Source organism: Silene latifolia, chromosome 5 (assembly GCF_048544455.1).
Source record: "Silene latifolia isolate original U9 population chromosome 5, ASM4854445v1, whole genome shotgun sequence".
NCBI classification, from domain to species: Eukaryota; Viridiplantae; Streptophyta; class Magnoliopsida; order Caryophyllales; family Caryophyllaceae; genus Silene; species Silene latifolia.
Genome location: NC_133530.1, coordinates 3,179,824 through 3,207,078, shown reverse-complemented (window position 1 = coordinate 3,207,078; position 27,255 = coordinate 3,179,824). Strand labels below are relative to the sequence as shown.

At 37.8% G+C, this 27,255-nt stretch overlaps 3 protein-coding genes across 4 annotated transcripts; all 3 read right to left on the bottom strand.

Annotated features, from left to right (window-relative positions):
• Positions 1–1,808: 1,808 nt before the first annotated feature.
• LOC141656416 (putative disease resistance protein At4g27220) lies at positions 1,809–27,255 on the bottom strand. 2 transcript variants are annotated; one of them, XM_074463293.1, is made up of 4 exons: positions 27,060–27,255; positions 26,797–26,875; positions 5,952–6,030; positions 1,809–5,083 (listed from the first exon to the last, which is right to left on the bottom strand). In XM_074463293.1, the coding sequence occupies exon 4, from the start codon at positions 5,074–5,076 to the stop codon at positions 2,026–2,028; it is 3,051 nt and encodes a 1,016-aa protein (XP_074319394.1). In that variant the 5' UTR covers positions 5,077–5,083; positions 5,952–6,030; positions 26,797–26,875; positions 27,060–27,255; the 3' UTR covers positions 1,809–2,025. The 2 variants fall into 2 exon arrangements, with proteins under 2 accessions (XP_074319394.1, XP_074319395.1); XM_074463294.1 differs by lacking the exons at positions 26,797–26,875; positions 27,060–27,255 and adding an exon at positions 6,206–6,377.
• Positions 18,328–20,214, bottom strand: LOC141657955 (protein FAR1-RELATED SEQUENCE 5-like). The gene is made up of 3 exons (XM_074465345.1): positions 19,888–20,214; positions 19,096–19,818; positions 18,328–18,780 (listed from the first exon to the last, which is right to left on the bottom strand). The coding sequence occupies exons 1-3, from the start codon at positions 20,212–20,214 to the stop codon at positions 18,328–18,330; spliced, it is 1,503 nt and encodes a 500-aa protein (XP_074321446.1).
• LOC141657954 (putative disease resistance protein At1g61300) lies at positions 22,682–25,729 on the bottom strand. Its single transcript, XM_074465344.1, has 2 exons — positions 25,435–25,729; positions 22,682–25,345 (listed from the first exon to the last, which is right to left on the bottom strand). The coding sequence occupies exons 1-2, from the start codon at positions 25,727–25,729 to the stop codon at positions 22,956–22,958; spliced, it is 2,685 nt and encodes an 894-aa protein (XP_074321445.1). The 3' UTR covers positions 22,682–22,955.

Sequence of the window (27,255 nt, the reverse complement as noted above, 5' to 3'; positions counted from 1 at the left end):
ACTGGTCAAAGAAATTCCAGCAGCCGATTTCACCACGATTTTTAATGTAAGTTATAGCAGCACGCAGTCTAGCAATCAGTATATATACATATACTGAAACACCCGTCAATGAATGAATTTAGCTGGCAGACAGTGACAGCCATGACCCCCATGAGACTCTATTTGTTTCATCGTCATCATGGTCGTCATTGTCAGGAAGAAGGAGAGACTGTCGAGCTTGCAGTATAAAACCAGATAGACGGATTACATCATCTGGAAAATCCTGGTGCAAGGGCTCCCACCACTCAGGGCTTTCGGATTCTGTTGGTAAGGAAGCCAATGTCGACTGTGAAGCATCGCAAATTAGCTTGTATGACAGTGGCAGCATCTTCAGCTTAGGGCATTCAACTACCTCTAAACTTTGGACAATCGTTAATGCAAATAAAGCGCAGAGAAGTGGAGTGGTGTAGCCGCATCTGATAAATGCTGCTCAATAATGGGAGATCGATTAAGCATAACTTGGACAAAGAACGGAAACAAGGAATGGGCACGGTATCACCATCACAAGTGGGAGACATGACTATCCCCTCGAGCTTTGCACAATCGCTTATATAGAGACGTTCTAGAGAAGTGCAGAGATGTAGCTGTATGAAGTCAATGTTTCTCAATTTTGGCAAATCTTCCAAATGTAGAGACAATAATTCAGGAAGGGCAACACCAGGATTGAGACTTTTCTTTGCATATAAAAATTCCCTGTTTGATTCAAAAATTCCCTGTTTGATTAAAATAGAACTGTAAAATTATTCAATAAAATTGAGTAAAATTGAACTTTAAAATAATAGTGGTATCTAATTAATTATTCATTTTTCTCGTTATTGTATTTTGCTTCGAGAAAAAAAATTAAAACTGAAAATTTATCCAATAAAATTGAGTAATGTGTTGAATTATATTTTTTTAAAAGTAATTTTTATACTACAAAGCTGATTATTACAATTTTATAAATTATCTCAATTTTTTTTCATGAAATTAATCAAAACGATTTATAGTTGTGTTAATACAAAGTATGAGTCAAGTCATTCTTAAATAATAGCATTGATAAAAGATTTAATATTTTATAAATTTATATTATTTATATTTTGATTAAAATATTACTTAGTGTTTAGTGAAAATTATATAATTTGATAAAAAGATTAATTTTAATGACATACATTATAATTATTAATTTCTTTATTTAGTAAAAATAATTAAATAAATAGCTTCCTTATTTAAAAAGATGTTTTTTTGAGGGAAAATTCATGAATTCGCCTATTCATTTAGTAAATAAGGGATGGTTGTAACTGATGAAACACTATTTTAATGCATATATATAAGATTAATATGACTTAATACTTGTCGTTTCGAATCATTTTGGGTCATTTTAAGTCATTTTGAGTCGGGTCAATTATGGGTCGGGTCAATTCGAATTTCGGACAGACTCGTATAACTGGGCTAATTTCTAAGCAATAATTCGGACCAAGCCAATAATCATCCTTACTTAGTAACTGGGCTAATTTCTATTAGACCTCTGTTTGGCTCCGCATTTCAGATAGCTAGTTTGATTGTCTTAGATGGTTAATTGTCAGTAAGTAAATGTTGGATCTTCTAAGACAAACTGTTAGGCATTGCATGTTTTCTATCTGAATGATCGATCATACGACTATGACAACAGCAGGGATACTTACTGTGGTTAGTTTGATATCGTCCCGTGCTTTATTTTCCAAATAAACATAATTGTACTTTTGTATTTATCCCCGTAAATCACAACCTGTTAGTCACAAACGCACCATAAATGTTCAAGAGACATTTATTTAAGACAAGAAAAAGTACGAGAAAAAAAAAACTAGGATTAGCCATCTCTCTACAGTCTGCACCATCCAAGTGCAGTCGGTTACACCACGATTTTTACATGTATGTAATACCAGCACGCAGTCTAACATTCAGTAGTAATATATACAATTATACATATACAGAAACACCAGACGATGGAGACAGCAACATCAATGAGATTCAGGTTGTTTTATCATCATCGTGGTCGTCGTTGTCATGACAAAGGAGAGACTGTCGAGCTTGCAGTATATAATTAGATAGACGGATTACATCATCTGGAAAATCCTGGTGCAAGGGCTCCCAACACTCAGGGCTTTCGGATTCTGTTGGTAAGGAAGCCAGAGTCCACTGTGAAGTATCGCAAAATAGCTGGTATGACTGTAACAGCATCTTCATCAGCTTAGGGCATTCATCTACCATTAAACGGTAATACTCAAGGGACGCAAACATTAGCAGACCCCTATACACGCTGCTCAAATTTGGTAGTCTCATTAGAACTAATCTCTGTAGCTCGGGGAGTGTGAGAATGGATGTGGTATCAGCAGTGCAGGATGTAAATATCCCTTCCAACTTTGGACAATCTGTAATGAAAATAGAACTCAGAGAAGTGGCATGGTGTAGCCGCATCTGATAAATGCTGCTCAATAATGGAAGATCGATTAAAGTTAAGTCGGATAAAGAACGGAAACAAGGAATGTGCGCGGTATCACCATCACAAGTGGGAGACATGACTATCCCCTCAAGCTTTGCACAATCCCTTATACGGAGACGTTGTAGAGAAGTGCAGTGGTGTAGCTGTATGGAGTAAATGTTTCTCAATTTCGGCAAATGTTCCAAATCTAGAGACAATAATTCAGGAAGGGCAACGCCGAGATTGAGATTATTCTGTGCAGATAAAAAATCCCGGTTTGATTCAAATATCTCCTCCATCTTCTCACAACCCTCTATCTTCAACTCTTTGAGGTGCGGTAAAGATGAAAACGATCCGTTTTCTCCTATGCTTCTCAAATCAGGCAAACCAATGAGGTTTAAACACTCAAGATTATCAAGGTAAGAGGAAACTGAAGAGACGCAGCGAGGCGCTGATGATACGTACTTCAACCCTACACAATCCCTTATCATTAGCCGACTCAGACTTTTGGCATCTCTTAAAGATGGGAGAACTTCTCCCAGGCTTCTTTGCCCTTGCATTCTGCATGCATGAACATATAATGCTTGGATATTGCAAGGTAACACAGGCGTAATCTCAGTTTGTCCAAACTTCGCGCCACTTATAATAACTCTTTTCTCATTCATACCAAAGAATTCATAAGCAACATCACAAAACAAAGCCTCGTGCCTAATATCATAAAGCCATATACTGTAAGAGTATAACCGGCAAGATTGTATGAAGCTATTGAACCAAGGCAAATCTGATAGTCTCCAACGGCAGTAGGATATCTTCTGCAAACACTTTAATCTTTCCATTCCTTCAGGTGCCAGGCAATCTGTCTCTGGAAGATACAACGTCATTAGTTTTGTCAGCTTCGCCACCGAAGGCACGTAACTTAATAATTCACATTCTTCAAGCAAGAGTGCCCTTAAATTTACTAAATCAGAAACAGTGTCTGGTAGCCTCTCAACCCTTGTAAATGATAAATCAAGCACTTCGAGGGCTTTCATATGTACAAAGAGTGAATCTGGGATTTCATAAAGAGGATTATCGGAAAGTATCAGCACTCGCAGATTTGAGGTCTCAGGTGACATGCCCAGTGGAATCTCTTCTATATTATTATGGCTCAGTGACACTTTCACTAAATCCCTGGTCCAAAGTTCGTCTCCAGGCACTGTCTCCAGCTCTAATCCGGCTTTCGCCATGAAGTGAGGATGATGCTGAGTGACGATCATAGCCATGTCTCGTACCAGATCATGCATTCTCACACTTTCTCCACTAATAGCTGGTTCCAACATGCTCGATTTTTCGAGATTGTTCACGATAGTATGTCCTTTGTTCTCTTTATTTTCGCGGCTCTCTATATCATCCAAGAGTCCTTCCATAATCCAAAGGTCTATCAGTTTCGCTCGAGCGATAACCCAATCTTCTGGAAATAATACACAGCTCAAAAAGCACTGTTTCAACCTCTCATCTCTCAAGCTATCGTAGCTATATTGTAAAACACGAAAAACCTCATCATCCATATCCTTATCTTGCCTCCTGGCGGGCTTCTGCAGTTCATATAGAGCATTTTTCCACTGCTGAATATCAGTAACATCTCTCATACAGCACCCCATTGTGTTCAAAGCAAGCGGCAACCCACCGCATTCTTTAACAATCTCTTTAGCAGTTGAATATAAATCGTCCGCTACTTCTCCCGATTTCTGAACAAATAAAAACCAAGCATCGTCATCTGGAAGGGGGCTAACTTTGATAACCTTTTGGCATCCCATTTTTCGACACACTTCTTCTGATCGGGTTGTGATGACAACCTTGCAGCCACATGAATTAAGAGGAATGCCTACTTGATCAGTCAGAAAATGGTTCCACATGTCATCAATTATTAGCACTAATTTTTTTAACTGCGACAATCTGCGAAATATCTCAGACCTTCTCCTCTCAACATCATCTTCCTTCGAAATATCAAGACCCAAACACTTTCCGACAGCAGTTTGCAGGTTTTGGAGGTTACAATTTTGAGATGCAGTAACCCAATAAACTTGTCCTTCTATATCAGAATCACACAAGAGGTTATTATGAATTTTCTTCAGCAAAGCTGTTTTACCAACTCCACCCATGCCACATACACCGATGGCAAAGACGTCGTCCTGCTTTAACCACTTAGAAATCATCTTAATGTTCTCTGCACTTATTGAGCCCACTAAAGTGTTCACCACCATTTCTAATCTTGTCGCGGAATGGTTGTCAAGTACTACCCCACTAGGGAAGTTCCCCTGATGAATTAGCCCTTCAACCTCTTTGATTTCTTTTGCAAGTTGGTCCTTGAGCTCACTGCTGGAACCGTGGTTATTAAACTCAGAGTCTATCTCTTGAAGCTTTATTTTCTTTTCTTCCACCAATGTACACCACAATTCAACTTCCCTTTTACGCTTCTTTCCCGCTTGAATCTCTGCGTGTTCCACCGCCTTCAGGACATCGTGTTGCTGAGCACTAAGATAATCCATTTTACTCCTAAAAGCCCTCATCTCCTCATTTAAGTCAGAGGTAGACAGCATTCTAGCTACTCTTTTCATCATATTGCACCTAAAAAAAGCCAAGTGTTACTTATATATGTCCACAATGTTTGTCAACAACATATATAAGTCAAAGATATGTTCTGTACATAATTGTACATTGACTTTTTCATTTTCGATTTTGCCAAAGATTCCATGTTTCTTGGCTTTGACATGCGTTGGAATAAAGCAGAATGACTCGGTAGATAACAGTCGCCCCACTAGATAATGAAAAATTGTCAGCTTTTCGTTAAAAAGTTTTGATTTTTTCGAGTTTTTCTTATGAAATTACTTGTTTGCCCCATCTGAAATTTTTTGCCCCCTAACCGCAAATCTTAGCTTCGCCACTGATCATAAAAGTGCAAAAACTAGTACTGAGGTATAGGCTATCAGGCTTGTTAATTTTTCTTTATAAAACAATATATACGAGTACATGATCAACAATGAGATACGGAGTACAATACATACAATTCAGCAACTGCAATAACTTCAAAGGAGCACACAGATCCTTGTTATGTGTCAATTGGTAACAGAGTCACAATAACTAACCATGAGCAGTTAGTTATCTCATAACAGCCTTTCCAGGCTGTTATATAAGTGAATTTAGGCGGGAAAGTTAGTTGTTCTAAGCTACAATTACTTCTTGTAATCTTTCTCAAATTCTGTAATATCTCAACAACAATAATCAATAAATTGCAAATTCGATCTCTTTTCAATCTTTAGGAATCCTGTTGCGATTTAGGGTTTTTCGATAAATTCATGATCCCTAATTGAAAAGGTAAACATCGGAAAAATAATCCGCCACAACGTTCTGAAATCCGTAATTGAAAAACTAAACCCTAATTAAAGAGTATTTAACAATTAATCAAGTAAATCTACCAAAATTGATGAATACTTACAATTGAATCACAAACTCCGCTAAAGCGAAACGAAAGATCAATGTCAAATTCTCAAGAACTTTAAAGGAGCACACAGATCCTATGGAATCAAATAGAAGAAGCAGTAATTAGATCAATTTACCAAAATAGGTAATCATAAGATAAAACAGTAGTTTAAGACGGTTTTAAGTTAAGACTTCTCAAAATTCCATTTTCAGTACGTCTTAACTGAAAACCGTCTCAAAAATGAATTTGTGAAGATGAAAATGGTATACCTTACTACGAAAGATTAAACAACACGGAAGAAGAGATACGAAAATGTCGACCAGCATTCAAATTAATAGAGAATTGTAGCCAAATCTTATCATAATGTGGAATATTTGTGTGGTGATCAAATTTTTACTGACTTTTCTTCCTAATAACATTGTTTTCAAAGTTGACTGTATAGTTGACCGACTTGACTCAAGGAGGAGGTATAAATGTATCGCAAAATCTTATTTTAGACGGCTATCTCCCGTCTGAAATAAAATGGACCAAATGTATCTATTTTACGGTAAAATGTTACTCCCGCCTATTCACTATTTCACTAAGGGGTGTTTGGTTGGAACTTGAATTGATTGTAATTGATTCAATTTATTCTAATGTTTGGTTGGAGGTTTTAAAATAGAATTAGATATCCATTGGATTCTAACTCCATTCCAACCCTTTGAAATCTTATACTCATGTTTTCACTCAAGTTTTTAACTTTATTCCATATTATTACTACCTCTATATCCATTTCACGGTCGAATCAAACACTCATGAGCAAGTATGAGGTTCTACCTGCAACAAAATTTGTTGCATTGTGATTCATTTTTAAGCCAAAAGAAATAGTCCAAGGAATGGTTAACAATTGAAAGTGTTTCATCGCTTTTTGAAGTATTATTCCAGCAGGCCTGACTTCCAATCTCTATATCTCAAGTTCTAACGGTTCAAGTCATATGATTCCTATGCCATTGGAAAGCTTAAGGTCTTATCTAAATCAGGGATTTGGAATTACCATCATACCTATTTTATATCTTGAGTTATGGTCGATGCAAACAGACTACGCATTTCGAAATGTAGCCCATGACCTATGTGCACTAAAGGTTCAATATATCAAGATTTACTCAATGATTAAGGTTGATTCCTTTTGGAGATGAAAGCTAACTCATTTAGCTTTCCAGTTAGCTATCATGAGCCCTTAAATTCATTGTGAGCTATGAGATATGCCCTCTACAAGATGCACCTAGTTTCCTGAGACTGCTGTCAAGCCCGGTTTTGGACATCATCACAATTCAAGGTCCAACTTCAATTCCGTCTAAGAAGTCATGCCTCCAACCGCCCTATTTCACATCTTTGGTGAGTTTGGGACGTTTTTGTGTAGGATCTTTTATCTCCCAAGGCTACCATTCAGAAATTATTAGAAGAATCAATGCAAAGGTACCAAGGGGACCCGGTTTTGAACAATGAGCTAAATGTCGCTATCAATCTTTCCTCTTTTGATCCAACAAAGCTCAAGAGACTTTTTGGGAGCTGAATAGGAGTCATACACGGTTCCACAAGCCTCCAATCAGTCCATATAATCATAAATAAGAAGTTGAGCTACAAACAAGGAAGATTGGATCGTTAGTTTACTTTATCATTTCTTTGCTTTATGTCATTTTCAATTTCAGCATTGTAAGAGACCTAGGCTGCTGTTTTTATGTCCTTTTAGCTGCTCATTTTGTGGCCCTTAGATGTAACTTGTAATCAAAGGTCAAGATTGTAAGCCTTGGTCTATATAAACCAAGTTAGACATATGAGAAAATCAGATTTGAGTTAATGAAAATTATGATTTTTATGAGGTTTCTCAAAACCCTTGATTAGTTCTTTGCTTAGTGCTAGAACAACTCCATTACTTAGTGTTTGGGGTCGTGTAGCTTGGCTTGCTTTGTGATCTGGCCAAGTGCATAAGGGGATTAGTTCTTGCTTTGTGATCTTGAACAACATCCCGAGTCTTGAGATTGCTTTGTGATCTTCTCAAGTCATATCTCGGTTACTTGTTAATGTTTTCGTGTCAAAACAGTCCCAAAGTTTCTGTTTTGTTGCCTTAAGTCATTGTGGGAATTGTTATTTGAATGTTTAGTTCATAAGCATTTAAGTTACAACCTTATTTCCATTGCTTTCTTTCAAAGTTATCAAGCTATTTAGGATCTTATATTCGTCCAAAACAGGCTGTTTCGTGCCTTGCTTTGGTTGAATCGTTTATTAGCTTCTAAATCTGTCCTTATATAGTTTGTTGGTCCTTAAAACAGTCCATCTAAGTGTCCAAATCGAGTCCTTTGTTGAGTCTAATTCTGTCCAAATCAGTTCTTGTTTTCGAGTCTTATTTGTCCAAAAATCGAGTCCTAGTTATTTTATTCCAAATTGGTTATCAGAGCCAGGTTGAGTGTTCATCTTTCCTAACTACATCTAAAACTACAAAAACAACCCAATGAGTGAAGAAAGGTTTTCAAAGCTTTGGTTTGTTTCCTGAAAAATCAGTTTTACTTAAGTTGTTGTCATTTTGATTTTTCATGGGAAAATCAGTAGCTATTGGTGTTGTACCCCATGTTCCATGCTCAAAGATGAAGCCTTGTGATGTTGGTTCCATTTCCAAGTCATTAGAAGCAGCTATGGTGAAGTTGCAAGCTCTAACAAAAGGGTATGAAGGTGATGTGCATACAAGGAGTGCAACAAGCACCCATGGGGTTCCAAGGGAACCAAAACCTCCTGATTTGTATCAAGGAGAACACCTCCTGCCCTATGAGTGTTCTAGTTTCTCTCCTACCCTTAGAAGCAAAGGTAAAACACCATTACTTCCTTCCTTTAATGGTGAAAACAATAGAGCATTTGTGTCTTGGTTGTTTGATGTTGAATGCTATTTCGAGAACAAGTGTTTTTCTGATAAAGAGAAGTGTAAACTGGTTGTGTCTTCTTTAAAGGGTGTTGTTTTGTTGTGGTATAATACTCTTACATTTTCAAGGAGGATGGAAGGGAAGGGTAGAATATGTTCTTGGTTTAAACTTGAAAGGAATATGAGATTAAAGTTTCTACCTTCTTCTACCATGGATAATTTATTGGCTGAACTTAAGACCCTTAAACAAAATTCCTTGAGTGTTCATGAGTATGCTAGATTATTTGAGGAATTACACTTTGTGTGTGACAATGAAGTAAGTTCTTTTCTAAAGGGAATCAGATTTTACAATGGCTTGAAATCTGAAATTGCTAGGAGGATTAAATTAGAAATGATGCATTCATATGGTGAATTGCTTGAGTTGGCTTTGTCTGTGGAAAAGAGCTTATCAAGGCCTGAAAACCATGAGGTTTTAGCTAAAGGGGTTAGTTTAGAGGTAGCCAAAACATATGGGAAAGAGGAGAGTTTAGACCAAGGAGTTGTGCCAAGCTTGAACATTACTTGTCCTAAGTCTAAATCCCTTGAGCCAAAAGTCATTAGCATTTGTGGTGAGATGACTAACCCATGTAGCGCTACATTTGAGAGTCCATGTTTTGAAACTAAAACCCCCTTCAACTCATTACATGAGCCTACTAGTGAGGAGGAGAGTAGCCATACCCTTACCCATGGAGCCATCAATGACCAAGCTACTGATTTGGGGCCTGGAGAAGTGATTGTTGACCAAGGACAAGGCCTTCAAACCGTCGAGTTTGGACAGTCCATGGTCATATTCAATGGTGGAACTTGTTCGGATTCAAGCAAGGGTAAAGCAAGAGGAGAGTCTTGGGTTGTTCCATACTCGAGTGTACCAAATCCGACCTCCTACATCAGCCATGGTTCTTGCTTCAAAAGCTACATCTTGGGAGCATGCCAACCGAGTAAGGAGCAACCTCAAACGTCCTTAGAGCCTGATTTGTCCAAGAACTTTGGTGACAAGAGAGTAACAACACCTCTCTTGCCATACACAATTCTGGTCTATGATCCGGGAGGAAGTCATGATAATCCATCTCTTAAGGTGTGTGTGGTCTTATTGTGAAGAGGTTGAAGATGACAATGTCGAGAATTTGAGGGCAAATTCTATTGAAGAAAGGGAGTTTGCAACAAAATTTGTTGCATTGTGATTCATTTTTAAGCCAAAAGAAATAGTCCAAGGAATGGTTAACAATTGAAAGTGTTTCATCGCTTTTTGAAGTATTATTCCAGCAGGCCTGACTTCCAATCTCTATATCTCAAGTTCTAACGGTTCAAGTCATATGATTCCTATGCCATTGGAAAGCTTAAGGTCTTATCTAAATCAGGGATTTGGAATTACCATCATACCTATTTTATATCTTGAGTTATGGTCGATGCAAACAGACTACGCATTTCGGAACAGCCCATGACCTATGTGCACTAAAGGTTCAATATATCAAGATTTACTCAATGATTAAGGTTGATTCCTTTTGGAGATGAAAGCTAACTCATTTAGCTTTCCAGTTAGCTATCATGAGCCCTTAAATTCATTGTGAGCTATGAGATATGCCCTCTACAAGATGCACCTAGTTTCCTGAGACTGCTGTCAAGCCCGGTTTTGGACATCATCACAATTCAAGGTCCAACTTCAATTCCGTCTAAGAAGTCATGCCTCCAACCGCCCTATTTCACATCTTTGGTGAGTTTGGGACGTTTTTGTGTAGGATCTTTTATCTCCCAAGGCTACCATTCAGAAATTATTAGAAGAATCAATGCAAAGGTACCAAGGGGACCCGGTTTTGAACAATGAGCTAAATGTCGCTATCAATCTTTCCTCTTTTGATCCAACAAAGCTCAAGAGACTTTTTGGGAGCTGAATAGGAGTCATACACGGTTCCACAAGCCTCCAATCAGTCCATATAATCATAAATAAGAAGTTGAGCTACAAACAAGGAAGATTGGACTGTTAGTTTACTTTATCATTTCTTTGCTTTATGTCATTTTCAATTTCAGCATTGTAAGAGACCTAGGCTGCTGTTTTTATGTCCTTTTAGCTGCTCATTTTGTGGCCCTTAGATGTAACTTGTAATCAAAGGTCAAGATTGTAAGCCTTGGTCTATATAAACCAAGTTAGACATATGAGAAAATCAGATTTGAGTTAATGAAAATTATGATTTTTATGAGGTTTCTCAAAACCCTTGATTAGTTCTTTGCTTAGTGCTAGAACAACTCCATTACTTAGTGTTTGGGGTCGTGTAGCTTGGCTTGCTTTGTGATCTGGCCAAGTGCATAAGGGGATTAGTTCTTGCTTTGTGATCTTGAACAACATCCCGAGTCTTGAGATTGCTTTGTGATCTTCTCAAGTCATATCTCGGTTACTTGTTAATGTTTTCGTGTCAAAACAGTCCCAAAGTTTCTGTTTTGTTGCCTTAAGTCATTGTGGGAATTGTTATTTGAATGTTTAGTTCATAAGCATTTAAGTTACAACCTTATTTCCATTGCTTTCTTTCAAAGTTATCAAGCTATTTAGGATCTTATATTCGTCCAAAACAGGCTGTTTCGTGCCTTGCTTTGGTTGAATCGTTTATTAGCTTCTAAATCTGTCCTTATATAGTTTGTTGGTCCTTAAAACAGTCCATCTAAGTGTCCAAATCGAGTCCTTTGTTGAGTCTAATTCTGTCCAAATCAGTTCTTGTTTTCGAGTCTTATTTGTCCAAAAATCGAGTCCTAAGAGTTTTATTCCACTACCTTCATACCACTATGACACTATTCATGGGCGAAGCCACCTAGTAGCAAGGGGTGGCGGTCGCTACCCCAAACTTAAAAAAATGGTTTAGAAGACGGATTTTTGCTACCTCTAATATTGCTGAATAGATGATAAATAAATGTTATCTCATTAAGTGTACAATAGACATTGTGGTTCAATGGTAAAGGCTTTAGTTTCCAACCTAGTGCCATGGGTTTGAACCCCACTACCTACATATTCCTTTTTAATTTTTTTTTTGCTACCCCAGACATTAAATCCTGGTTTCGCCCCTGACACTATTGTATCACAATCCAATCCATACCATTCCAATACTTCGAACCAAACGACCCCTAAGTTCTTTCACATTACTTTTTGGATAGAATTTAGTGGCATGGTGATATGTGGATGTAAATGAAAGTAAGAAAGAGAATATGGGGTCATAAGTTATGATAACCACAAATAATAGACTAATAAAGAAAGTGAAAGATCTTTGTGAATTTGTCGTTTTAGAAATTGTGGGAGATCTTAAGAATAGGAGGGAGTACTATTTTCTGATAAAATGTTACCATCATTTTCAGGGTAAAAAATGCCAACTTTAGTTATAATATTTGGATATTAAATGGTTACATTCTACTAAAAAAATGATGACATTTAGTCCGTTTTATTTCAGACTGTCTGAAGTAAGTTCTATTGTAAATGTATAATCATCGGTTACAAATTTGAAATTACAATGTTATGCAATTATTAACTTGTAAGTCTCAGTTAAGACGGCATTATCCGTCTTAAGCATTAAGACAGATCAAATATATTACTTGTATAATTGTGTGTATATAAACAAATACGGAGTATATTGCTTTTTCCTATGCATCTTGTTTTTGTCGTGGTATGATACGTCTTAAACTTAAGACACATAATGTCATCTTAAATGAGAATTTGTGATTATTAACACAAGTAGTACGTATTTTTCCCGTTAAACTTAAGACAAACAATGTCGTCTTAAATGAGACTTATGGACACGGAACACCTAGATATTAAAGCACAATAATTAAATAATACAACTGTGTAGAAACTTTGACTTATATTAGTCTCAGTCTCGATAAACAAATGATTGAAACGGAATTATATATCCACCAAAGTAATTTGATTTTTTGATGGGAATTTTGAGGTTGCTTTTCGAGCTAAAATTTCAAGGCCTGAAATGGGCCGTCAAGCCAACTTGGGCCCATGTACATGGGATACCTCATACCTAGCTGCTAAAGGTCGTCGACAAATTACTAAATATCGTCGACAATTTTAATGAACTTCCAAAATTGCCCCTCCCTCACACTCCCCCTTATATTTTCCTTTTTATTCAAAAACTACCTTTCACACTCCAAATTTTGAAAAAAAAAAACGATTCAAATAACAACAAAAAAACGTATCGACCGCATCAATTTCGTCACGAATTCAAACATTCAACAAGGTATGTGATTGTTATTAATATTTTTTTTTTTAGTATTTTCTTAGATTGTAAATTTGTGACGGAATTAGGATAGATGCCTTTATTATAGACGGAATTAGGATAGATGCTTTGATTTGAATCGGAATAAGTCGTTTTATGTCAAAATCATTAGGAAAATTCGAAAAAAAAAACCAAAAAAAAAAAAAAAAAAAACGAGAAAATGGGATTGGACGAAGAACAATTTCGTCCAGGCCCAGACGAAAATGTTCTTCGTCCATTATGGGTGTTGGACGAAAAACATTTTCGTCTGGGCCTGGACGAAAATGTTCTTCGTCCAAGCCCATTTTCTCGTTTTTTTTTTTTTTTTCTTTTTGTTTTTGAGTTTCTCGTTTCCTTTTTTTTTTTTAACTTATTTTTCCGTCTTGTTTTGTTATCGTTATAAACTAATAAATTATTAATAATAAACCTCGTCCGTGCCGAACTCGTTGTAAAATTATTTATTTTATTTTTAAAATTTTTATAAACTTATTTTTCCGTCTTTTTTGTTAGTGTTAAAAACTAATAAATTATTAATAATAATTCTCGTCCGTGGCGAAGTCTTTGTAAATTTATTTTTTTTCCGTCTCGTTTTGTTTACGTAAAATATTAATTAATTATTACTAATAAACCCCGTTTACGTAAATTATTAATTGTTTTTTTTTGTTATTTTTTTTTTAAAAAATTTTTTAATTTACTTAAACTTATATTTATAAATTCTTTGTTTTATTAATTAAAGTAATCAATGCGTTTTTATTATTTTTTGAGTAGATGGCCGGTGGAGGAAATGACCGTCACGTTCGAGCTCGAAAGGGGCTCCGGTTTGAGTCTGAGGTTGGAGATGGTAGTACCGAGTCGTGGACTGAGGAGCGGTTGGAGGAGGAGCTGGTTCGGTCTGGTGATGTGATAGGTGAGGAGGAGGCGGGTGATGAGCGAGTGCGTAGGGTGCCACGTAGACGGAATGAGGAGGGGCGTTTTCAGCGGATGTCGGATGGTAGTTCTAGTAGTGTCCTGGCTCCGAAGAAGAAGAAGTCGGGTAAGGATGTCTCTTGGTTGATCGATCATCGTATTCCGGGTGGTCCGATGTTTCCCCACGTGATTCCTAGCTTTGGGGGCCACATTGCCAACACCTTATGGCCGACTCCTAATGAGGTCGGTCGACCAGTTTTGACGGGTTACCACCGGTTTGGTAAGACGAGGTTGTTGAGTTGTTGGCAACTCCCGCCGGTCGTTCAGACTATTTATGACGGTAGTGGTCTTTCTCACCTATTAGATTCCGTGGCCGAGCATTTTAACATGCCCCTTATTTCTGCTTTCGTTGAGAGATGGCAACCCGACACCAACAGTTTTCACATGCCTTTTGGGGAGATGTCCATACTCCTTCACGATGTTGCGCAGATCTTAGGTGTTCGGGTTGATGGTAACTGTTGTAAGGTGGAGACTAATGACGGGAAGTTGGCGGATCCCCTTATGTTTGTTTGTGGCTTCTTTGGGATTGCATCAGATGAGTTGAGGTTGCCGTTAAACCCTAGTAAGAAGGCCCCTATTTACAAGAGTGGGGGTATATTGGTAGATGCAGTTTGTGACATGACGACAGCTAGTTGTGATGTTGTTTTTGCTCAGGGGTTTTTGGCTGCGGTGTTGGGGTCGACACTTTTTGTCGACAAATCAGGTGATAGGTTACGTCCTCAATTGTTTCCTTTAGTGTATGATATTGATGCTGTACACCAGTATGCTTGGGGAGCCGTTGTACTAGCCTTCATGTACCGACAGTTGGGTGTGGGTTCACGTGCTTGTGTGAAGACTATTGGTGGTTGCTTGACTTTGTTGCAATCGTGGATCTATGAGTATTTTCCTATGTTCAGACCCGGTCCACCTTCGGTAATTGACCCTACTCAACCTCGGTCGTGTTCTTGGAGATCCGTTGGTCCCTTCGCTCAAAATGCGGAGAAATTGTTGGAGTATCGGAGGTTGTTAGACGGGCTTACTTGTGCTTCCATTAGGTGGGATCCGTACGGGCCGCGTCAGGAGGAGTATCATCCTCGTACCCTGTTTGCCGTTGTGTTCGTTTCATGGACATTGCCGAGCCGTATCAGCCTGATCGGTGTTTACGACAGTTTGGGTATGTGCAGATAATACCCAATCCCATTATTAAATTGGTAGCGCATCGTCCTGCTTCGGGGTTAGGGTACGAGGTTAGGGTCGGGGTTGCGGAGACTGATCATCTTTGGGATTGCTGGCAGGATCACGTGGTTCAACTTTCTCGTAGATCGAGACCAGTTAGTTTCCCGGGTGAGACTGCGCCAGATTATGAGGCTTGGTATAATGGGAATTCTCACCCGTTGATCATTGATCCCGACCACCATGATGCCCCCGCGCCACAGGAAGATTTTGATATTCCTGCTGAGGTAATAATTTTACTTACAATTGTTGTAATAATTGTTTAACTTTCTTACTGTTCGTCGATAATGTTTATAATGTTTTAGTTGTTTTTGTCAACTTGCAGACTGCACGTGCTGTAATGTTTCAGTTGGCCGAAGCCGGAAAGATTGCCGATGACAAGAAACAACTTGCCTATTTCCGCAATATGATAAAGAACTTCGATCCATTTGTTCAGAGGGCTAGGGAGATTATACGTAATAGAGGACCTCGTCAAACACCCGGTGATCGTGTTCAGCGTAGAGCAGATGGTGTGTACACTGATAGCGAGGAAGAGTATGATCAGTAGTCCGGAGACTAGTTTTTTTTTTTTTTTTTCATTTATGTCGTACGTTTTCGAAGACATTTTTTATGTTGGATGATTATGTTAGTTGACTATTTGAACCTTGTTTAATTCAAAAAACATGACGGTTTTAAATTCTGAAATTTCTTGAATACATAGCAACTGATGCAAATTCATACATTTCTGGAAATACTCACTACTTCATGACAATGGCCAACATAATGAAAACAAACAAATACAAGATACACTTGAAATAAAACTTCATCATCCTTGACATTTCCGAAATCTCCGTTTTTATACCTATCACTTGCTCTTTCATGACATTTCCACTTGATGCATCATCACCTTCATCTTCACATGCTATCTTCTACTTTTTTGTTATTGTCAAATGATCTTCAGTCAACCACGACACAAAATGATTGCAAGGTACACACTTAAAATACGCTTTCTTCGGATTAGTAACTGACCCGGAAATCTTGATGATAGCGTTTCTTTGACAACGATTGCAAATTTGATTCTTAAAATCAAGGCCTTCAATTGGGTGGTTTCCCCACATTGAGGATGATGTTGACATAAGTAGAGAGTTGAAGAAGAAAATTGAAGAAGATGAAGATGATTGGAAAATAGAAAAAGTTGAAGATGAGTGCAGAAATACAACAATATGTAGATGTTTATATAGGGAAAAATGTTACCGTTATAATTCAAATGTTACCGTTACAATTTAAATTTTTCCGTTATAATTCAAAGTTTACCGTTATAATTCAAAATAGCCGTTAGAATTTAAATGTTACCGTTATAATTCAAAAATAGCCGTTATAATTCAAAGTAACCGTTATAATTCAAAAAAACCGTTATAATTCAAAGTAACCGTTATAATTCAAAAAAACCGTTATAATTCAAAGTAACCGTTATAATTCAAAATAACCGTTATAATTCAAAAATAACCGTTATAATTCAAAAATAACCGTTACAATTCAAAAATAGCCGTTACAATTAAAAAATAGCCGTTATAATTAATAGCTTATAAATAGGCCATTCTTTGTCAATTTGAATCACAACATCCAATCCTATTCACTCACTACAATACTAAAATGGTTCTCACAAATGCTCAAAAAATCAAAGTTTATCAAATAAGAATCGATCTAATTGTTCAAAATTTACCAATTCTAATTGAGCTTCTTGAATCAGTGGTTCCTAGTGACACTGTATGGCACATGCTTGAAGAGCCTCCAATTGGTAGCCTTTGTATAATTTTACAAGGAAACCCGGATCATGTTCTAACTCCAGCAGTTAGAGATGAGGTTGTTTCTGATGAAGTACTAAACGAGAAGATGTGGGAGTTTCGCAGGTTAAAAAGTGATATCTTTACATATTTTGAGCGCATTCTCACCGTGATCGATTACCCAAGACTATCAGACTTATGTGCTGGTAGAGTGCCTAACCAAGGAATTCTTTATCTCTACATCAATGATTTGTTGACTCAATATATGTCTACCCAACCTGAAGAAATTGAGATTCAAGATCATGAAGAAGATAAGGAATCGTCATCTTCATCATCGGAAGATAATTAAGTTCGGTAGTTATTTAATTATGTTATGTTTTAAGTAATAATCGTTTATGGTATGTATGGGTTTGATGTTTAGGGTTTAGGGTTTGAGGTTTAGGGTTTGGTGTTTAGGGTTTAGGGTTTGGTGTTTAGGGTTTGGGGTTTGGTGTTTAGGGTTTGGGGTTTAGGTATGTTTTAATTATGTTTTATGTTTTAATTATGTCAAATTGTGTTTTAAGGAATGTTTTAATTAAAATATGTCAAATTGTGTTTTAAGGAATGTTTTAATTAAAATATGTCAAATTGTGTTTTAATCTCCCTGGGCCATAAATATGATCACGGTAAAGGGGACTACGGATTTCCCTAAGTAAATCTGTTCTAGCCATTGTGAAATGAGATTGGTCACCTCGAACAGCATGTGATAGAACTCGAAAACCACAATGACCGTCTCCGGAAGGACTAAACCACGCTTCTAGATGCTCGTGAAACCAGGAAGGCACCTCCGCATCAAATCTCCCTGGGCCATAAATATGATCACGGTAAAGGGTACTACGGATTTCCCTAAGTAAATCTGTTCTAGCCATCGTGAAATGAGATTGGTCACCTCGAACAGCATGTGATAGAACTCGAAAACCACAATGACCGTCTCCGGAAGGACTAAACCACGCTTCTAGATGCTCGTGAAACCAGGAAGGCAAAAAGTCAAGATAAGGAAAGTACCTTCAATGACCAATAGTGTAGTCTACCTCAAGAGGTGCGCAATGCGATGTGCCGAAACTCCCCGTACTCGTGGTAGCAGTGGTAGACGGTGTACCGGGGCCCCTTTGAGTGGATAGGGGGGTACTAGACGGAGTAAAACGAACCGTCGGAGTGGAACGGGGAGTAGTAGACGGAGTAACAGGAATCGTCGGAGAGGAACGGGGGGTACTAGACGGAGTTCGTTGGGAAGACCCGTTTCTTTAGGGCGTAGATCTGCCTACTCGAACCCGAACCCGTGCATGCTCAACGGCGGACGGGTCTCTACGAGTTCCCCTACTCGGACGTCCTCTAGGGTTCTCGTTCACCCGAGGCTCGTTAACATCCTCCTCTTCTGGATGTATCTGAGAGTAAAGGGCATCGTACATTGATGATCTCATACTCGGATCTGCATTCCGAATTTCATCGAATAACTCCTCCAATCGATCATCGTCACAAGCCGGCATTGCCTCCGAACCATCGTACTCCAACTTCCTCCAAAACGCATGCAACACATCAACAGGGACCCGAGATCCGTTTCTAGCAATGCGATGAAGTGAACAAGCACATAACAAACCAAGTGTAGTAGCCTTTACACAACCGCAATCGATCATCAAGGCATCTTCCGTCATCTTGGCACCTCTTTCGAATTCTTCACGCAATTCACTGATGGCATTCTTTGATATTTTTAAAGAAAGTGTGGAAAATAATCGCTAAATCCCCGTCAACCGCCTCGATCTAGATAACTCCAACGAGTGTCGGATCTCAACATGTTGTGTTTCCATCAAAGAATAAAACCGAATCCAGATGCTATCAACGGACAGTTTCGCACTATTCAACCATCTCTTCAAATTCGCATGAGCCGACTCAACCCGGGATGAAGAAGTATTCCCAAAATGAGTTATCTTGTTCGTTCTATACTTGGCCCATTTTTCCAAGTGCGGGAACCATTGCCTCTCAATATAAGCCGCCACTCCCGCCCATTGCCTTGCCAAATTGCCCCACGCCACATTAAACTTATCTTCGGTCTCCGCCTCGACAACCGCTTGAAACAAGTTCCAAGTTATGTGCTTAGCCCAACTATCCTGACCCGTGAGATCAAGTGCTTTCGTCTCCACGTTAGAATATATATGCCAAAGACATAGCAAGTGAGACGAATCCGGAAAAACAATGGGAATCGCGTTCAGCAAACCGGCCTCGCAATCAGTAACAATAGCATTAGGTTGAACGACATCATTGAGAAGGGCCTTCAGTTTCCGTAACACCCACAAATATCCATCCTCGGACTCATGATTCACAAGAGCATACGCGATAACAAAGCTCTTCCCGTCGGGTGTGACTCCAACCATCTCAACAAGCGGAAGACGGTATAAATTTGTCTTGTACGTGGAATCGATCAATACCACATAATAGTATGATCGAAACATCTTAACGGCTTCTGGATGAGCCATGAACACGTGGGTTAGCTCATCGGTCTCCTGATCAGTGACCCAATAATGAATGTACTTATGCTGAACCGCAAGTGCTAACATCTGTTGTGCCGGGTTTCTCCCATCTCTTTCCTCGGCCCTTACTTTCTGAGAATGATTGTAGATTTGTCGCCGATTAAGTCTTGACTTTTCCGGATTCCGCTGATGCAAACCCGCACTAATAATTGCCGGTCTAACGTGAGCTCTAACTTGGGCATCGATATAAGCCAACTCCTCGTCATCAAACTTTGCAAAGTATCTGTCACCGTCACAATACAACGTTAAAGCATGATTATGAAACCCGGATCTCATCACAAGCTGCCACTTATTCTCTTCTAATTCAACAACTTTCATTGAAAATTTGCATTTGCACCACGCGGTAGCCATGTTACCCCTCATTAAAGAATCGGCATCCTTATTTACGGGACCTTTTCCACCCATCCGACAAACAAAATAATCTTGTCTCAAATTCGTGTTACGACCAACTCTCTTGTTGCTTGCTCTTTTTATACCAAACCCGAGTCGGAGTCCGATCTCATATGCCCAATTAAACGCTTGAATACTTAATGCAAAGAACAAGGTAGTCGTAAAATGATCTGAGTAATCAATACCGTCTCCATCGTTAATCACCTGCTCACGCATTTCGATAAATTAGTTATTAATTAATTATTTAATACGGAACGAGTCGGAATAAATAAAAAATAATTTAAAAATAATACAAAGACGGTAATTAATTATTTTAATTGTTTTATACAAAACGAGTCGGAAATATTAAAGATAAAAATATAATATAATTAATTATTTGAATTTTCGAAAAAAATAAAAAATAAAAAAAATATAATACAAAGACGGAAATTAATTATTTTAAATGATTTATACAAAACGAGTCGGAAACAAAAAAAAAAGAAAAAAAAATACACTAATTGGGCTTGGACGAAAGGATTTTTCGTCCAAAACCAGGCTTGGACGAAAAATTCTTTCGTCCAATATGGGCCTTGGACGAAAGGATTTTTCGTCCAGGGCACAGTATTGACGAAAAATTCTTTCGTCCAAGGCCCATATTGGACGAAAGAATTTTTCGTCCAATACCTGGTCTGGACGAAAAATCTCTTCGTCCAAGGCCCAGTTCGTGTTATTTTTTTTTCTTTCAATTGCATTTTCAAATAAATCCGTCACAAATTCTATCATAATTCCGTCTACAATCAAGGCATCTATCCTAATTCAGGATTCAATCGATAATAAAACATAAATTTTTAACAAAACTAAATCGTAAACTCACCTCGTTACTAGCTTCATTGTTGGAATCGTTCCCGTTCATTTTTTTTTTTTTTGAAATATTTTAGTGAGACGGTGACTTGTGTTTTAGTGAGACGGAAATTGCATTTGTGTTTTAGTGAGACGGAATTTGCTTTTTAATGACACGGATATGGAGTTATGTTATGGAGGGCAAACTTGGAAATTTGCATTAATTGTCGACGATATTTAGTAAATTGTCGACGACGTATAGCAGGACGATATTTAGTAAATTTGATGGGAATTTTGAGGTGTTGCTTTTCGAGCTAAAATTTCAAGGCCTGAAATGGGCCGTCAAGCCAACTTGGGCCCATGTACATGGGATAACTGAGTTTGGGTCTGAAAGATAGGCCCGTGAATCGGCCCAATCTGACAGACTAGTACAAATTGGCTGATTTCTAAGTAATAATCCAGATGAAGCCCAACATGTCCAGCCCATGAATCCATGATCATTCCAATCTCTACCTGACCACCTCCTACTCCGTATTAGCACATTAGGCTCTATTTGACCGTGCATTTCAGCTAGCTAATTTAACTGAGTAACCTATTTTAACTAAACATTTTTCGTGTTAACATCATATTATAATTTTTTTATTCATCACATTCATGGTCAGTATTTTAACTAAAAACTTTTTATCGTCTAAATATTAGTTTAGACGGTTTCAATTCAAGAAACATGGCTTTAGACCTCTAAAAATATACATTAAAAAAACAATGTCGGGTGGAGATAATTTAACACTTTTAATAGTGTTTTTTTTTTTTTAAATAAGATGGGGTAACTTTAATTCAAGGGACTCAAAGTAGAATCAAACAACTTATGTTCAATGCAAGCATTGTGCATGTGTTAGCTTTGCCTTGATCCTTAATTATAATTTCAAGTCCTAAGATTTTTGTTTTGGTGACTATTTTCCAAGTCTTGTGTGTAATTCAAGAATAATAAATTTTCTAAGAACCCGACTCTCCTAAAAATTTGTGATTCAAAAATCACCTATGAATTATGATAAATGGATTCAAAAATGGACCACAAAAGACGAGAGATGTTCATCATAAGAAATTAAGCACAAACAAGATTAGCTCTGTAGATAAAAAAAAAAAAAAAAAAAAAAAAAAAAAAAAAAAAAAAAATTAGCTCTGTAGATAAAAAAAAACCCGGGAATGGAGATCCAATGGTTGATGATTCCAAAGACGTTAAGGAGTTGCATGTTACATCTGCAACCGTGAGTACAGATGTAGGTATGGTTGTACTAAGTCTCCAGACGATTCCTTCAGATAAAACGGTAGACAAATCTCTTGAGGATGATGCAATGCCTGAAATGTCCCTCGCATTTCCTGAAGAAGTGAAAGTTTCCGATGAGAATGAAAAGATAAGTCCTGAGTTGAGTGTCCACCCAGTGCCAGAGTCCCCTACAAAACATTTGAGTTCAGCTTTGATTGTTGAGGGTGACGGTATTACTAATGGGAATATTTCCGGCTCCCCTGAGATATCTGTGGTCGAGGAATCAGCTCCTTCAACAACTAGTGAGACAGTCCTTGAGTCGACACAATCGAGGAAGAAATGGGACGGTCCTGAAAAATCTACCAAAGCAAAGGGATTCAGGAAGCTACTTATGTTTGGTCGGAAAAGTTAGAAATTAGAATGCATTATTTAGCGACTTCATTTGATTCTTTCGTTAGATTTGTTTGCATCGTACATCGTATTCATTGTATCGATTGTTAATTATCTGTAAGTAATTTTTCGCTCTCCTAAGACAAACTGTTAGGCATTGCAGGTTTTCTTTTTTTGAAGGGAAGACTACGAGGTCTCGCTATATTAATCTCGAATCAAAAATAACAGCATTGTTCGCCTTTTCAGGCAAGATATTCGACCAAACAACTCTACCAACTACTCGAGGCTGACAATGAGCTAAAATGTGCGCTACACTAGTAAAAGACCAAATAACTGAATTAAAACAAGAACTCAAAGCTAAAATATCATCCACGATCAACGAAAAATCACTGCGTCCGCTATTAGTGTGCGAACCTTAACCGAACCTTTTCCATAATAAAGTTAACGGTTCGGTTCAACGAACCGCTTTGTCGAAATGGTTCGGTTAATCGAACCTTAAAAATGGATGGTTTTTCGGTTTTGCGGTTCGGTTATTGCGGTTCGGTTTATTCTGAACACCCCTAGTAAATATCCCTTCCAACTTCGGACAATCCCATATACGGATATGTTGTAGAGAAGTGCAGAAGTGTAGCGGTATGGAGTAAATGTTTCTCAATTTCGGCAAACCTACCAACTCTAGGGACAATAATTCAGGAAGGGCGACACCCGGATTGAGATTATTCTGTGCAGATAAAAATTCCCAGTCTGATTCAAATATCTCCTCCACCTCCTCACAATGTTCCACACGAATGCGATTCAGATGAGGAAGGCAAATCTGTTGTTGTGACGAGATGGACGGCAACACTGCCTTAAGTTTAGGACACTTTGATATCTCCAACTCTTTGAGGTGGGAAAAGGATGAAAATGACCCGTCTTCTGACATATTTCTCAAGTTAGGCAAATCAATGAGTTTTAAAACCTCAAGAATCTCAAAGCGAAAGCGAGAGGAAACTGGAGGGACCCCGCAAGGCACTGATAATACATACTCCAACCACACACAACCCTTGATCATCAACTCTTTGAGGTGTGAAAAGGGTGTAAATAATCCGTTTTCTCTTATGCTTCTCAAATCGGGCAAATCAATGAGTTCTAAATACTCAAGATTATCAAGGTAGGAGGAAACTGAAGAGACGTAGCGAGGCGCTGATGATACGTACCTCAACCCTACACAATCCCTTATCATTAACCGACTCAGACTTTTGACATCTCTTAGAGATGGGAGAGCATCTTCCAGGCTTCTTCGCCCTACCATAGTACATTTACGAACATATAATGCTTCGATATTGCAAGGTAACACAGGTGTGATCTCAGTTTGTCCAAACTTCATGCCACTTATAATAAGTCCTTTCTTTTCTGAAAGAAAGAGAACTGATAATCTCCAACGGCAAGATAAAGCCTCCTGCCTATCATCATAAAGCCATATATTGTAGGAGTATAACTGACAAGATTGTATGAAGCTATTGTACAGAGCCAAATCTGATAATCTCCAACGGCAGTTAGATAACTTCCGCACACTTTTTAATCTTTCTATTCCTTCAGGTGATAGGCATTCGAATTCTGGAAGATGCAACGTCATTAGTTTTGTCAGCTTCGCCAGTGAAGGCACATAACTTAGCTCTTCACATTCTTGAAGCAAGAGTGCCCTTAAATTTATCAAATCAGAAACAGTGTCTGGTAGGATCTCAACCAATGTAAATGATAAATCAAGCACTTCGAGGGCTTTCATATGTACAAAGAATGAATCTGGGATTTCCTTGAGAGGATTCTCGGAAAGTATCAGCACTCGCAGATTTGAGGTCTCAGGTGACAAGCCCAGTGGAATCTCTTCTATATTATTATGGCTCAGTGACACTTTCACTAAATCCCTGGTCCAAAATTCATCTACAGGCACTGTCTGCAGCTCTAATCCGGCTTTCGCCATGAAGTGAGGACGATGCTGAGTGACAATCATAGCCATGTCTCGTACTAGATCATGCATTCTCACACATCCACTAATACCTGGTTCCAACAAGCTCGATTTTTGTAGATTGTTCACGATAGTATGTCCTTTGTTCTCTTTATTTTCCGAGCTCTCTATATCATCCAAGAGTCCCTCCATAATCCAAAGGTCTATCAGTTTTTCTTGTTCTATAACACAATCTTCTGGAAATAAAACACAGCTCAAAAAGCACTGTTTCAACCTCTCATCTCTCAAGCTATCGTAGCTATATTGTAAAACACGAAAAACCTCATCATCCATATCGTTATCTTGCCTCCTGGCGGGCTTTCGCAGTTCATATAGAGCATTTTTCCACTGCTGAACATCAGTAACTTCTCGCATACAGCACCCCATCGTGTTCAATGCAAGCGGCAACCCCCCGCATTCTTTAACAATCTCTTTAGCAGTTGAATATAAATTGTCTGCTACTTCTCCTGATTTTTCAACAAATAAAACCCAAGCATCGTCTTCTGGAAGGGGGCTAACTTTGACAACCTTTTGGCATCCCATTTTTCGACACACTTCTTCTGATCGGGTTGTGATGACAACCTTACAACCACATGAATTAAGAGGAATGCCTACTTGATCAGTTAGAAAATGGTTCCACATGTCATCAATTATTAGCACTGATTTTTTTAACTGCGACAATCTGCGAAATATCTCAGACCTTCTCCTCTCAACATCATCTTCCTTCGAAATATCAAGACCCAAACACTTTCCGATCGCAGTTTGCAAGTTTTGGAGGTTACAATTTTGAGATGCAGTAACCCAATAAACTTGTCCTTCTATATCAGAATCACACAGGAGGCTATTATGAATTTTCTTCAGCAAAGCGGTTTTAACCACTTCGTAATCATCTCAATGTTCTCTACACTTTTTGAACCCACTAAAGTGTTCACCACCATTTCCAATCTTGTCGCGGAATGGCTGTCAAGTACTACTCCACTAGGGAATTTTCCCTGTTGAATTAGCCCTTCAACCTCTTTAATTTCTTTGGCAAGTTGGTGCTTGAGCGCACTGCTCGGACCTTGGTTCTTAAACTCAGAGTCTATGTCTTGACGCTTTTTTTTCTTTTCTTCCACCTCTGTACACCACAATTCAACCTCACTTTTACGCTTCTTTCCGGGTTGAATCTGTGCGTGCTCCACCTCCTTCAGGACATCGCTTTGCTGAGCACTAAGATAATCCATTTTACTCCTAAAAGCCCTCATTTCCTCGTTTAAGTCAGAGGTAGACAGCATTTTCGTTACTCTATTCAACATATTGCACCTAACAATTAAAAAAAAAGTGAAGTGTTAATATTCCATGTTTCTTGGCTTTGAAATGCAAATTGAGAAATCAACATAAGCCAAAAATAATGTTTGAGAAATCATCCTTACTCTTAACAATTTAATATTTATCAACATAAGCCAAAAATAAGCTTTGTGCATAATTGTTGTACACCAACTTTTCATTTTCAATTTAATATTCCATGTTTCTTGGCTTTGAAATGCAAATTGACTCACTAGATATCGCTATCCCCCGCTTGAAAATGAAAATCTGGCAATTTTTAGTTAGAATTTTTCGATTTTTTCGAGTTAATCTTATGACATTACTTGTTTGACCTCATCTGAATACATGCTAACTGCAAATCCTGACTTTGCCCCTATAATAAAAGTGCACAAACTAGAGGTATACACGCTTGTTTATTTCTTCTTTATAAAACAACATCATACCATATTTAGAAAAAAAAAATTACAAAGAATATATACGAGTACATATGATATGATCAACAATGAGATACGAGGTACAATACTTACAATTCAGCAACTGCGCTAAAGTGAAATGAAAGATCTATGTCGAATTGTCAAGAACTTCAAAGGAGCACGCAAATCCTTGCTATGTGCTAATTGGTAACAGACTCACGATAACTAACTATGAGCGGTTAGTTATCTTATACTCCCTCCGTCTCAGTCAATAGTTTTCACTTCTTTTTTTTTGGTGTTTCAGTCAATAGTCTTTGCGTATAAAGCATCCCCTATAGACTAAAAGAATAACACATCTGTGTTATTCCCGCTCAAGTTTCCCGCTCATCTTTCCCCCCTTACAGAATATTCTCTTCTAATATACGAAGTATTACCCTATAGTCAAAATATTTTAGTCAACTCATATATGAAATATTTCTACTACAATATTCTACACAATTAATAATAATATTGCCGTCAATTACTAGACTCCCATATATGGAATATTTATTATAGTAAGTTTTATATATAAAAGTGCATTAACAATTAATCAAGTAAATCTACCAAAATTGATGAATACTTACAATTGAATCACAAACTCCGCTAAAGCGAAACGAAAGATCAATGTCAAATTCTCAAGAACTTCAAAGGAGCACACAGATCCTATGAAATCAGGTAAAAAAAAGCAGTAATTAGATCAATTTATCAATTTACCAAAAAAGGTAATCATAAGATAAAACAGTAGTTTAAGACGGTTTTAAGTTAAGACTTCTCAAAATTCCATTTTCAGTACGTCTTAACTGAAAACCGTCTCAAACATGAATTTGTGAAGATGAAAATCGTATACCTTACTACGAAAGATTGAACAACGCGGAAGAATAGATACGAAAATGTCAATCTTATTATAATAAGGAAATTTTGTGTGGAAAATAATAGAGTATTGTAGCCTCAATCTTATCATAACGTGGAAAATTTGTGTGGTGATCAAATTTTTGATGACTTTTCTTCCTAACATTGTTTTCAAAGTTGACTGTATAGTTGAC